Here is a 13,507-nt window from a genome sequence, read left to right as displayed (position 1 = left end):
TTTTTAAGGTGTAACTCATATTTCAATTATAGAATAGAATTTCCATAATCAAAATATAAAAAAAATTGGAAAAGAACAACTCAACACCAACTAACTAAAATTTTATTCTTTATTATAAAAAGTAACTTACAGAGATAGACTTAAGAAAGTCTACATCTTATTCTAAGGGAAAACCAACAACACACATATTTTATAGGAAATTAAAAAGAAACATCCTTGCAAGAAACCAACTTCAAACAACTTGTTTATTACCTGCAAAATATTTAAAAGGGGTGAGCATAAATAGCCCAATAGGAGGCAAAACCTTTTCAAACAATACAATACCAGTCAAAATAGACAACATGTATGTATATGTATAATCTGCCCCATATAGTTCATATAACAAAATACTTCAAGCCTACATGTCCTATACCATGTATTTTTACCACAAGGGTGGCTTGGAGTATTTAATTACATGAACTATCTCCTATTCACTCACATAACCCTTTTTGCTAGTCCTCTTGCCCATTCCCCTTTCGCCAATCCCGAATTACCCTTTTTTCATAACCTATACTACTTGCGCATCAACATGGGTATACCTGGGATATGGTTCCTGCTGAGGATATGAACTCAACTACACAAAAGTAAAATTTCTACCTTCTTTACCCAAAATGTAGCAGTAATACTTCCTCATGCCACAAATGAAAAACCACTCCACATTATGAACAAAATGCAGCAAGAAAACAATGATTTCACCAAAAAGAAGTAATTCACATAACAAAATATAAAGCAAGTATTGAGGTTCCCCAAATTTCCTCCTACCTTTGCCGGATCTTACTTCAAGTTTCAAGCTCCTAATACAAGATGAATCATTAGTTAAAAAGTCTAAACTAAAACTGCTGAAACAAGAAATAAAGTACCAAAACAGTATTTTACAAAAAACATGCTTTTCTGTACTTAAACATGATTTTCTGTACCAGTTACAAACAGACTGAAAACTGTACAAAACTGTTCATAATTTGACTTCGAGGTCTTCTAATGACTTATAGCAGGCAAACCGAAGAAACTATGAGAGTTGGAATCTCCCCAAAACGATTTTTCTAGAGTTAGTTATGAATTTCCAAAGTTCAGCTTCAGTTTTTGAGTTTTTCTGGAAAATTTCTGCTAGAAGCCTATTTAAAGTATCTGGAAGTAAAATCATGGACTATATGCAGAACTAAACTTTTAGGTACATATTATAGACATTTTGATGTTCAACAACCAGAAATGACAGACATTTAGTGTAAAGGAACCTACTCAGGCATCACACAACTATTATTCAGAAAAGCAATAAAAGTAGTTCTAAATCTTATAGCTAGTTTTAAGCATCCTCAACCTTTAGTTTCTACCTTCGATTTCATAAACAAAACACAAACATGATATTCTAGATTCAATACATCTATGATTTCATAACAACAAAGATGACAAAGAAACAAAGGGTGCAACTGAAAACAACAAAATTCTGAAATCACAAAACTACTCCCTGACAATCTGTCCAGTAGACTTTCAAGCTGAAAACGACATAGTTTGGCTGGGAATTTAAAGATGATGTCTTCACAACATTTGAAATAGACATAAAAATCAACAATCTGGAACTGGAATCACACAAATCGGACAAATCTACAATTACTTATGGAATTTCGAATTTCAGATACAGCTCCAGTTTTTCTCTAAAACAATTGCTGATTTGTGCCTTTATCTTCAGTTTCCAAATAATCGTTTTCAAACTCAGAACTCATAAGAACAGCAGCAGAACATAAACATAGTCTTTGCACTAATAAAGTAAAAAGGCTGATTTGTCTAACCAAGGAATTCAATGATCACAACAACAAAATCAGAACAACAACACGCAGCTTTTCACAACAACAAAATCGGAACCAATGCTCAATTACAACTTTTCTAATCAAAGAAACAATCATACACAAGTCTCAAAGTAAACTCAATCTAATTTCACAAACTAACAACAAAGCCAAAATAGAATCACACCTGAGTTATCTCTCCCTCTCTCTAAGTATGGGGACTGCTAGAGGACCTATTTCCAAAATACTGAAAACAACTATTTATAGAGCCCAGAAACTTAATCCCTAAGATATGAACACAGGAAGCAAAAATCAATTTGTTCAACTGAGTACTTACCCGTTTAGCTCCTAGACCCGCCACCTCTAGGCTCCTAGGGTTCTAGCTCCTGCAAAATAGCTTGAAGGAGTCATCGATCGAGCTCTGAGAATTGGACACCTCCTGCTTGGCAAGGTCGGCTGCTAATATTTAAGATTTTCTAGGTCGGTTTCTGGGTTTCAAGGTGGTTGAGCAAGATTTCGGATGGGACTGATCATGGTTCTGGATTGAGAAGCATCTGGTTGAGGAGAAAGTCGGTGAAGATGAAGGACAATCTTCTGAGTTTAAGTCGTGTTTTTTGTCTATCCAACTGCGACAACACTTCCTAAACAATGTTTTAGTTTGGGCTCAGGTTTTGGGTTGATTGATGTTGGGCCAAGTTTTGGTTTATGGGCTAAAAATTCTCCTAAAAAAAAATAAAATAAAATAGAAATAATCTAAACAACTTAAAACAGTTTTTTTTTAACATGTATTAATATATATATATATATACATATATATCTATACACACAAAAGATTAAAACCAACAATGCAGAAAATCAGTTAAAATTTCTAAGTCGTCACAAACCCTCATGCAACCAAGTCTTTTAAAATTGACATGTGTCTCATGTTTATTAGTTGTGGTCACCCTTACCTCCGAAGTCGGGTTTCTAAAGTATTAATCGTTCATACATATATACTTTCACTAACTTCACCAAGTCAATATATTTTTTTCGATGAAATTCACCAAGTCAATATATCTTTGTCGTTTAATACTGATTCATATTTGGATTCGTTAATATATAATTTTTCCAAGTCATAATTAATCAACAAGCTAAAACGTAGCTTTTGAAAGCTTAATATATATATATATATGTCCACTGCATACATATGTGCATGCGTCAGCTCAGATATAAGCCGTCAAAACACTCTCCATCGAAATGTGACAACTCGCAACGATCAAACTCCAAACTGCTGGGTATAGTAATTAATGAAGAACATGAACAAATATTCAAAAACGCGTCCAAGCTAATTTAGCACAGTAAGGTCGTCGCCTTCTTCGTGAGTTCGAGGTTTGAATTAGATCACCCACGCTGACGTAATTTTGTGACATAACTAAGCAGATTGCATCACCCACCGGTGGGTAGTGTCTCATCGATCTAGCTAGTCCCTTTATTCAAGTCTCAAATATTCGAGAAGTAGCATTTATGCTCGACCAGAACATAACAGATCGAGAGAAGCAGCCCCAAATATTCGAGTTCTTCTTTGTCTATGGCTACACACATACATACTCCCCTCCAAACCAACTACAGCAGCGCTCGAATACAACTGATCAAGTATTTGGTGATTCAAAACGGCCAAGTTCATGTCATTAAATATCAACGGTGACACACCCCGGCTCTAATTGTGTTCTATTTCATAGTCGATTAGGGAAATTGAATCCATACACATACATAAGCTGATCGATAAACGAATGATCGATGTACCCAATTAATATCCCTCTATTGGTTAATTGCACTCTGCAAACAGAGAATCCATTGTTTTTGTTTTCCTTGTACTTGCTTACGCTTTGCTTCCTTGCATATATGTACGTACATATCACGAATCGATCTCGATTGTCATGGTTCCAGTATATACAGTCAAAAGTCTAGACTTTTTAGTGTGATCTAGTTCTGTTATTGGTAAATACCCCACTAAAAACTTTTTTTGTTTTTTTTCTGATGAATCAAACTCTACTAACACCCTTGTTACAACTATGAAAAGATTTTATTGTATCATCGTGCAATTACAGTACGTGTATATATGCAACAATGAGAAAAGAATGTGTTAAAGTTGTTTTAATGTAGTATAGTACGTGTATATATGCAACAATGAGAAAAGAATGTGTTAAAGTTGTTTTAGTGTAGTATATCTGGTTCACTCAAATTGTAATCATGATAGATCTAACTAAATGTCAAATGAGTGTATGATCATAACAATCAAACACTTATACAGCCTCAACGAATCTATGTATTATTCTGTGGGGAAGATATGAACACCCATAATGCCATGTATTCCTACTTTCACGCATATATTCATCATGAATGATCATCATATATGTTGATAACATACGAATATTCACATTTTACTATATGCATGCAGTTCTCACGCTTAAATGATATATACACTCCTCATAAACGTAAGTCTAATTTTAAGATTTTAGAACTAACATATGTTGTGTCAAATATGGTACATATGTATCAATAGTTAAAACCTCTATGTTATTCAGTACAGACTCCAGAATACATTTAGTCATCGGTCAGTTAATTTTCTCCAATATCATACATCTGATGCATGCGATTAATTTTTGAGTCATAAAGTTTTCTTATTCAGGTAGATTTATAGTTCAATATCATGCATATTTAGTGGAAAAAAAATGCATGCTAAAAGAAATGGAATTTGTGCATCGTCAACGATATAACGAGTTTAGAAATAGGGATTAGAAATATTAGCCTGATAGAGTTATTGGGCTCTCCCGGACTCGTAAGGCCCTTGAATTGAAGAAACCCAACCCAAAAATTCAAGATTTGCTTGAGACAAAAAACAAAACAAGCAATTCTAGAACACTCTGTTATCGTCTCCATAAAACCTCGCCTTCAGCAGCTTTAGGGTTTTATCTTCTTCACTCTAACAAACCCACTAAAGCTCTCTCCTTTCCTATCTCCTCCTCCAAATCCCTCAAATTCATAAAAAGGTAATGTTGCTTCTTCATCTCAATTGGGATATATATCTCTTCAATTGAAAATTGAAATTGAAATTGAATTGGGTTTTCTGCAGAAATGGCCACAGCTCAGCTCACAGCCTCGTCAATCTCAGCCAGGAGCTTGGCCTCGTTCGAAGGGCTGAGACCCTCAAATACCAAGTTCGCGTCAGTGTCACTGGTGAGCCGCCGCTCCTTCCGCGGCCTCGTCGTCAAGGCCGCCACCACCGTCGCTCCCAAGGTTGCTCTCAAACCCTAAACCCCTGATTCATTTCTGTTTGCCTTTATTGGGTTTTGTAAAGGTTTAAACTTTGTGGATAAAGTTGGCTGCTTTGGATGTTTTTTGCTACTTGGTATTGTGTATTGTGTGGTAAAATTGATTTCAGTAATTGGTAGTGTGGTCGGGGTTGATAACTTACTATATGGTGATTTTCGGTTTTCGTTTGTCGATTGAAATTTGGGATTTATCTGGATTAGGATTTGCCCCTAAGTTGATATCAGACGATTCAGACCTTTTGAGCTGCTAGTTGTAAGTTGTAAGTTTTAGGCTCATCTTCACTTCTTCAGCAATGCCGAGTAATCAATTCAAGTTGGTTGAATTTGGAGATTAGGTTCGAGTTTATTTGGTAGCTACTTCGTCCTGTCCCTAGCTTTGTATACTGAACATGTCATTGTTCTAAAATTGGCTTTGATTATTCAGTTAACTTTATTGTGTTGTATCTGGCGGTTTACACTATTTGGGTTACTCAATACTCGGTGGTGGGTTTATGCATTCTTGTTTTTTTTATATTTTGTCATTGATACTTGTTTGTTGTCATGTTTATTACATCATGATTCGGTTAGTTCTTTTCATTGGATTTTGACATCATGGTGTCGTCATTACAATTCTGCAGTACACTTCGATTAAGCCTTTAGGTGATAGGGTGCTGGTGAAGATTAACACTGTGGAGGAGAAAAGTACTGGTGGAATTTTGCTTCCAACTACAGCTCAGACAAAGCCTCAGGGAGGTGAAGTGGTTGCTGTTGGGGAGGGCAAAACCATTGGCAAAACTAAAGTGGGGATCAGTGTCCAGGTATAGAGTGATTTTCAATGTAGCTCTGTTTATTTGTGATGAATTAGTTTCTACATTTCCTGTTTACTGAATACTTCTTATCTATATTATAGACTGGTGCAGAGGTTGTATATTCGAAGTATGCTGGGACAGAGGTGGAGTTCAATGGGACAAAGCATCTTATTTTGAAGGATGATGACATTGTTGGCATCCTTGAGACAGATGATATCAAGGATCTTAAACCCCTGAATGATAGAGTCCTAATCAAGGTTTGTTTCTCTTCACACATTAAGCTCTTATCTGAAACACAATCGATAATTGCCTCTTAAATTAAAACATAGATTGAAGTTCCTTATGAATGTCTTGAGCACTTTGGTTGAGCTTGAAAGCTCATATTAATCTGTATCCGGCATGGTGTTGGTGCTGATTTATCTCCCACTCTTTCTAGTGGAAGCGGTTTCCATAATGCTAGCACATGCTTCCACAGTTACTTCCTCATCCACAATGATATGCACATCACACCTTTTTCCACATATTTAATCCAAGGTTCCTTACAGTATTACACCTATACAACAAATGCAGGTTGCTGAGGCTGAGCAAAAGACTGCTGGAGGTTTGTTGCTGACAGAGGCAAGCAAGGAGAAACCCTCCATTGGCGAGGTAAGGGGTAGCATGTTATGAGATATTCCATTTTAGCCCAAAGTCCCTGCTATTTTGTTTTAAGGTGTGGGTTTCTGAGGTCATGTATTTATGATTTCCCTTCCATATTAACAGGTGATTGCTGTTGGACCCGGTACTGTTGACGAGGAAGGGAACAAGAAACCATTAAGCATCAGCAAGGGGAGCACAGTATTGTACTCCAAGTATGCTGGGAATGACTTCAAGGGCAAAGATGGTTCTGAATACATAGCTTTGAGAGCTTCAGATGTCATTGCCATCCTATCTTAGTTGTCCAATTAGATATCCCCAGTTTGTATTTTTGACATGTCTCGCGGAGTTTCTTCTTAGACGTTGCTGATTACATAGCTTTAAGCCTTTAAGGGCTTCAGGTGTCATTTCTGTACGTTTCAATGTAATAACACTGGGAATATAACGATTGCAGTTGTGGCAAATTTGTTATGAAAGTGTATTTTCATTTGAGTTTCAATGAAGTTTCTACTTGGACAAGTCAGAATGAAGATCTATCTCGCATACAAGTTACAAGACAGTGTTCTCTATATCACTCTGTAAAGGACAGATGAAAGTCATGAAACTAAAAAGGCCTGGTAGGTAACATCATAAGCTGCTAAGCAATAAACACAGAAGTTAGATATGGCACAAACTTGGTGCCAATACATCAGTCGCGAGTCAAAACTAAAGCTATATTCAGTTCCTTGGTTGCTCTATAGAATTTACAAATAAGTAAGAAATGAATGTTCAATCTGCCTCAAAGAAGAAAAAGATCAGATTATACATCATTTTACCTCGGCAGTACCGTACAAAAATATCGGCGACCGGACCGGTCATGAACAACATCTTAGGCAAGGCAAGAATCAAGTGTCAAGGTTATCCTCTCGCAGAACCAGTATCTTCAATACTGGTTAAGGAACAATTATATCCCTCCACGGATCGGGAAGCTTGTGTGGTATTGCTGTATCTATCTCATGGGAGGGATTTTGTTCAAATCAGCTACAGCTTATACTTGATGGGATTTAATGTTGAAGACTTGAACCTCTCTATATCAGAACCTTTACCGATTGAAGGAGGCTGCAGAGTTATCATCATAAGGTGGCCTCCATGCATTTCCACTGTCAGTTCCGCTGCAAGCTTGGTTGGGGACTGGAACATTTCCCAGATCTCCATCCAAGCTCATTTGTTGTACTTCAACAGATGACAGTATCTTTATACTCTGAACACAGCTCACAAACTCCCTGAAATCAATGAACACAAATGAATACTTGAAAAAGGAAAACCACAATTATTGCTATTGCAATTATTTCTTGCTTGACTTACTCCCATGGATCATCACCAACAAGAAGTATGTCATTTTCGTGATCCACATAAACAAGCTTCCATTCAGTTCTTTGTGGATCTTCTAGTTGCCCTTCAATCCCAAACATGCGGGCTAGATCATGCCGGAGCTCATCATAGCCTTTATACCGGGTGACATCAATACATCTTCCCACTAATCCACGCTTTTGTACCTATAAAAAGGTTGACGTGGTTTATGCAAAGGAATTTTATGAAGATAATAAACTCATATCACATAAAAGTATGACATGACCCTAATCACAAAGTTCTTAGTTTGACATGGTAGGCAGAATAGAATAGATGACGAAATAGCCATCTATATACATGCAGACTAATTTGGTTTACCAATTCATGATAAATAAGCACTTGACATCAATAGGTATAGAGAAAATATAGCTCATAGTGTAACAAACCTTTGTATACGTTCTCATACGTTGGGGCTGTGATCCCCACAGACCATTATTTAGAACTCCGGCATCATTTAGAGCAACATCGCTAGAGCATCCAGGCTTGAATGGCATGTTTGGCGCCCCAAATGATTGAGAGCTGATTGCAGCAGTAGATAATTCTGTCTCAATATCTCTTGGTGTCCCACCATAGTTGGCCAGTAAGTTCTGAAGATCTTTCTGAGAGTCATATCCTCTTGACAGCAAAGTGTCAGGTGCCAATCCGTCAATATTAGCTGAAAAAGGAAGGTTGTTCCGAGGATGTGATTGAACGTCACCATCTAAACAGAAGGACGGGAGTGCGTAGTTCTGCTGCATTGTGCTAGCATCCAGACAGTATGAAGTTCCGGAAGAGGAAGCTTCCAACTGATCAGTGATGGTACCTTTATATTTAATTTGATCTGGTCCTTTTGAGATGGGCAACTCATGTTTGATTCGGATATCAGACTTGCTCTGGAATTCATGAACCAAGTTACTAGAAGGTTCCGGAACTGGATCCGCTATCAACATGGCTGTTCCTTGCTGATTCCTGTTCAGTAGGTTTGATGGGGAAACGTGGCAATTATTTGTAGAAGGGGACGTTGAACATGATGGACCATCCCCTTCTGTAAGATTGGAATGGCTTCTGATTGCTGTAACTTGCTTGTGCTGGTTCTGTTGTTGAATAGATGAAACATGCTGAGGCTGCAACAGTGGTGAAGCAGAGAAGTTGTTGCTGTTGAGAAGTTTGTCTGCTGCGAAGCCATTACTGCTTAACTGTTGCTGATGATGCTGGGACAGAGGCAACTGCAACTGTTGCAATTGCTGGTTTTGTTGATGGGCCAGCTGCTGCTGTAGCATTTGCTGCTGCAAAAGTGGGCTTGATGGAGAGAATAATTGTTGCTGTTGCTGTTGCTGTTGTTGGTGCTGCTGCTGCTGCTGCTGCAATTTCTGAAGCAACTGTAAGTGAATTTGTTGCTCAGACAAGCCCTGTTGTGGCGATGGTTGTACTTGTGGCTGCTGCTGTGCTTTCTGCGACTGTTGCAACAACTGCAATGGGGACTGTTGTAGCTGTGCCTGCTGCTGCCTTTGTAACAGGCTTGGTTGTGGTTCCAATTGTTGCTGAATTTGTGAGTCCTGTGTGCCGGCTGCCAACTGAAATGAATTCTTATTAGGAGTGTGGACTGTTTGCTGGGATTGGGCACTGCTTGTTAGTGAATGCTGTTGCTGAAGCTGAGTGAACATCATTGGTTGCTGTGAATTTTGGCTTGGGATTTGGTTTGGAGTAATGAGACCATTACTTACAGAAGTCGGTTGACCTAACTGTTGTTGTTGAGGCTGTTGCCGTTGTGGTTGCTGCTGATGTATCTGATGAAGGTTCTGCAGCGGTTGATGGCCTTGAGGTTCTTGACGTTGTTGTTGCTCCCGTTGCTGCTGTTGCTGCTGAGAGTAATTTTGCAGCTGTTGGTTCGCAGGAGTCTGCATTAATTGCTGCAGCTGCTGCTGTTGGGGAAGATTTTGCTGCTGTTGGTTCAAAGGAGTATGCATTAATTGTTGTAGCTGTTGCTGTTGCGAGTGATTTTGCTGCTGTTGGTTCATAGGATTCTGCATTAGTTGCTGCAGCTGCTGCTGTTGGGGCCATGTCACAGTTGGCTGTTGCACTTGACCAACTTGATTTTGTAGAGCTGCTTTATTTAACTGGCTCGGTGCAGTAAGACCAGGAGCTTGAAAATTCAGCAACTTGGATGGATCATCAATTCCGTTATGCAGGGTAGTTGGGGGAACCATGGACGGGAAAAATCCAGACTGAGCGGCAGAAAACTGATTATTTTGTTGCATATTCATCCACTGCACTAAACTCAACCCAGGGAAAATCGAGCTGGTGGAATTTTTCATGCCAAACTCATCTCCAAGCCATGGCATGGCTCTCTTGAAAGCATTCTCTATGTCAGATTCATCATCTGCGAAAGCACACAATGTTGTTCAGATGATCCCACAATCAAAGCTTTTCAAGTTTAACATTCCTTTCCAAAGTTACTGAAGATGGGAGATTTTGGACTACATAATCTAGTTAATTTGTAACGTGGTTTACCTGGCATCCCTGGTTGTTTGGGAAACTTGGGTCTAAAGAATGGAGGTGGGCAGATGTAGAAAGGAGTTACAACAGGCTCAATTTCCCAAATTGAAACTCGGCTAGGCCGATCACCAGCTGTTGATTCATCCCAACCAACCTATCAACATAAAAATCAGCAGCTAGTTAAGCTTCAGTACAATATCAGAATATCTAGAGATATCAACAGAGATGCCTATGAGGTGATGGTTCTACAAGAAGGAATCACGAATCGCTAAACACCTGAAGATTGCGCCATTGAGAATTTTTCCAACGTACAGAATCCAGCTCGCTAATGCCAGTGATTGTACCCATGTATCTGCGAACTCCTGACTCTTCAGTCTCAAACATCATTCTGAATCGCATGCCAAGTGAGACTTGCGTATACATTGCTTTATTATACTTGGCTAAAGGTACCACAAACTCAGAAGGGCTTGCCCTAAAGATCAAACAAAAATTGTCAAAACCTATCAAGAATAGAAAATGACATTCATCATACAGAAAATAATGAAGTTCTAAGCATTCTATATAGAAACTTACCTCGGGTTGTAAAATATGGTAAATGCACTGTTATTTGCAGCAGCATGAGCTGCAGCTGCAAGAATTCCAATGTGCATGCTATCGCTGGAAATGACTGATGAAGAGAGAGCTGGTTGCTGCCTATTAGCACGCCTTATACCCAAGAGAAGCTGAGATTTTTCATCTCTGCGTACAATCAGACGGTTGTATATCAATAACTAAAGAGACTAAAAATCTGCTGCAATAATCATCCAATTCAACATGTATTTCATTTCACACCTTATAAAAAGAACAGCATCTCCAGCAAAGAGTCTTTTTGTGCTAACGAAAACACTCCAACCAGTAGTCAGCAGGTGCCTTTTTGGCTGGCCTGAAATGACGATGCTGAAAGTTAGAATTATGATATATTCATCTGTATACATGATAAGAAAAAGAAATAGCAAAAGCAAGATGATAAAGAAATTGTGGAAAACAAGGAAAATAGGGGTAGAAGAAAGAGCCTTTGAAAAATATGGCATGTTCGAGGTAAATGGAAACAGAAGACGAATGATTCTAAGAAGGCAGTACCGCGATAAATATGTCTGAATGTCCATGCACTATCATGCAAATCTTTTGCTACCAGCTCCTGTGCTGGGGGTTGCATCGAAAAATCCTACCAAAGAGATTTCTTTCAGTTACTACAAGGAATTTCTGAGCTGAATGTACTTCACATTATCCTGTAATATGCTGATACTAATTAGAAATTTTCAGTTTGTACGTACTAGAGCTGGAAAGATCTTTTCAGCTGCACGACGAGGTACAGAAAAGCCACCGTGAGTACTTGTGTCACTAGCTGTAAGAGTTTTGCAGAAAAACTCAGAAGGTTGCCTGCTTTGCTTGAGGCCCATGTCAGACGCCAGTATTGCTTCCTTATCATACTGCAGAAACATAAATTTAAACAACATCGCCTATGAGTCTTCATAATTTACAAGTAAAAGAAGCTAAGTTGCAAGTAGTTCTTTATTCCCATAATGAATGGCTGACGTACTTTGTTTACTGGTTGGAGAGTCATCTGTGCATACACCTCATCTGTTTCGGTATCAGCCTGATTAAGAAAACAAATAATGAGCATCTAACTAATCCATTCAATGGTTCTTCATAACATTTCATCATTTTCAAATTACACTACCATACATGTAATGTGACATTGTGAAGCATGCATATCAATTTCGAAGGAAGATTGGGGTAGTTAGGTATGAAATCCGTCTCCTTTTGCATCGATGCTGCAACCTGCGAGATTCAATAGATTCCATCAGAAACCAGATAAAACCACAAGACTTTGCTTCTTTACATCAAAGGCCAAAGACTCACTTGCTCACTATGGCCTTGAGGAAAATAAACCACAAGACTTCCAACTGGTGGCAAAGAAACCAATGGCCCAGCACAAGCATGCCATAACTCTGAATTGATATTCTTCTGTTCCCCTGCTTAATACCAAACACAACTATGTCAATCTGGAAGAAAATTCAGAATTCTAATTGGGATTTCAGGAACTCAGGATCTATTGTTTCAAAGAAAAAGAATTTCATGTGATATCTGTAACAACTACCATAGAAATGAAAAACATGTCTTGGTATGCAATCAAATCCATAACAAACTGAAATGCAACCACAAATCTGAGCCAATCTTATTGAAGCTGCAAAGGTATAAATAAATGAGAGGAACTCAAGAACACCTCACCTTCAACTGAAGTTGCCAGAAAACCATTTGTGGGAGCCTTCATGGTTAATACTAGAACAATATGCCTCACAGAAACTTAAATTCCTGCTCTGCTCCACCAAGATATAACCAAATAGGATTCTAGCTGCAACCCATTAAATCCCAGAAATTACAGTACAACTTCTCAAAAGCAAAGGCCTTCAAAAAAACCACCTTCAATGCTCAATAAAGTCTTTCCTCAATTTACATTGAACTCAGGTGACCAATCCCAAAAATGCAACAAGAAACTGACTTTGCCTCCAAAAACACAAACTTCTCCAACTTGAAGAAACCCATCATTGCCTTTCAGACCACCATAGCACAAAATCTCAATTCCAATGATGTTGGTATATGCCACAACTTTGCAAGCTGAATCAGCAAAGTGGCAATCCCACATATTCCACTTCCAAACTGGAATCCATTTCCAACACCCAACAGCCAAAGACAACAACAGAACTGGAAACTGGGTTGTAATGAATGAACTCCCCAAAAAAACAAACAGAAAAGGAAAAACAAAACGACCCAAAAACGAGGGACTTTGTGTTTCCCTGAAGCTTTTGGTGTTGGCGTTCTTGCAAAGTTGAGTTGTGTTGTTTTGTTTTCTATATATTTTGTGAACAGGGAGAATTGTTTGAGGGGATCGAAAGGGAACTACTAACTTGTCGCCGGAAAAGCAGAGGCCAAAGAAAAACAGAGCTCAGACAGCTTTTTCTACTTTAATGAATCAACAGCTCCCGACATGAAATAGACTCGAGCAGAGAAAAGCATTCACTCTCATTCTTACTGTTTCTCTCTCTCTCTC

At 38.4% G+C, this 13,507-nt stretch overlaps 2 protein-coding genes across 2 annotated transcripts; one reads left to right on the top strand and one right to left on the bottom strand.

The window, feature by feature from the left end:
* Positions 1-4,697: 4,697 nt before the first annotated feature.
* On the top strand, positions 4,698-7,071 carry LOC101303840 (20 kDa chaperonin, chloroplastic-like). Its single transcript, XM_004287613.1, has 6 exons — positions 4,698-4,846; positions 4,930-5,093; positions 5,746-5,925; positions 6,018-6,173; positions 6,487-6,564; positions 6,679-7,071. The coding sequence occupies exons 2-6, from the start codon at positions 4,932-4,934 to the stop codon at positions 6,850-6,852; spliced, it is 750 nt and encodes a 249-aa protein (XP_004287661.1). The 5' UTR covers positions 4,698-4,846; positions 4,930-4,931; the 3' UTR covers positions 6,853-7,071.
* On the bottom strand, positions 7,024-12,730 carry LOC101303549. Its single transcript, XM_004287612.1, has 13 exons — positions 12,688-12,730; positions 12,319-12,431; positions 12,142-12,237; positions 11,996-12,052; positions 11,730-11,885; positions 11,536-11,620; positions 11,248-11,338; positions 10,990-11,154; positions 10,693-10,888; positions 10,432-10,570; positions 8,328-10,300; positions 7,897-8,087; positions 7,024-7,814 (listed from the first exon to the last, which is right to left on the bottom strand). The coding sequence occupies exons 1-13, from the start codon at positions 12,728-12,730 to the stop codon at positions 7,634-7,636; spliced, it is 3,486 nt and encodes a 1,161-aa protein (XP_004287660.1). The 3' UTR covers positions 7,024-7,633.
* Between the last annotated feature and the right edge of the window lie 777 nt (positions 12,731-13,507).

The sequence above is a fragment of the Fragaria vesca genome, linkage group LG1, assembly GCF_000184155.1.
Source record: "Fragaria vesca subsp. vesca linkage group LG1, FraVesHawaii_1.0, whole genome shotgun sequence".
NCBI lineage: Eukaryota > Viridiplantae > Streptophyta > Magnoliopsida > Rosales > Rosaceae > Fragaria > Fragaria vesca.
Note: the sequence above shows the minus strand (reverse complement) of the source record. Positions and strands in the feature narration are given on the sequence as shown.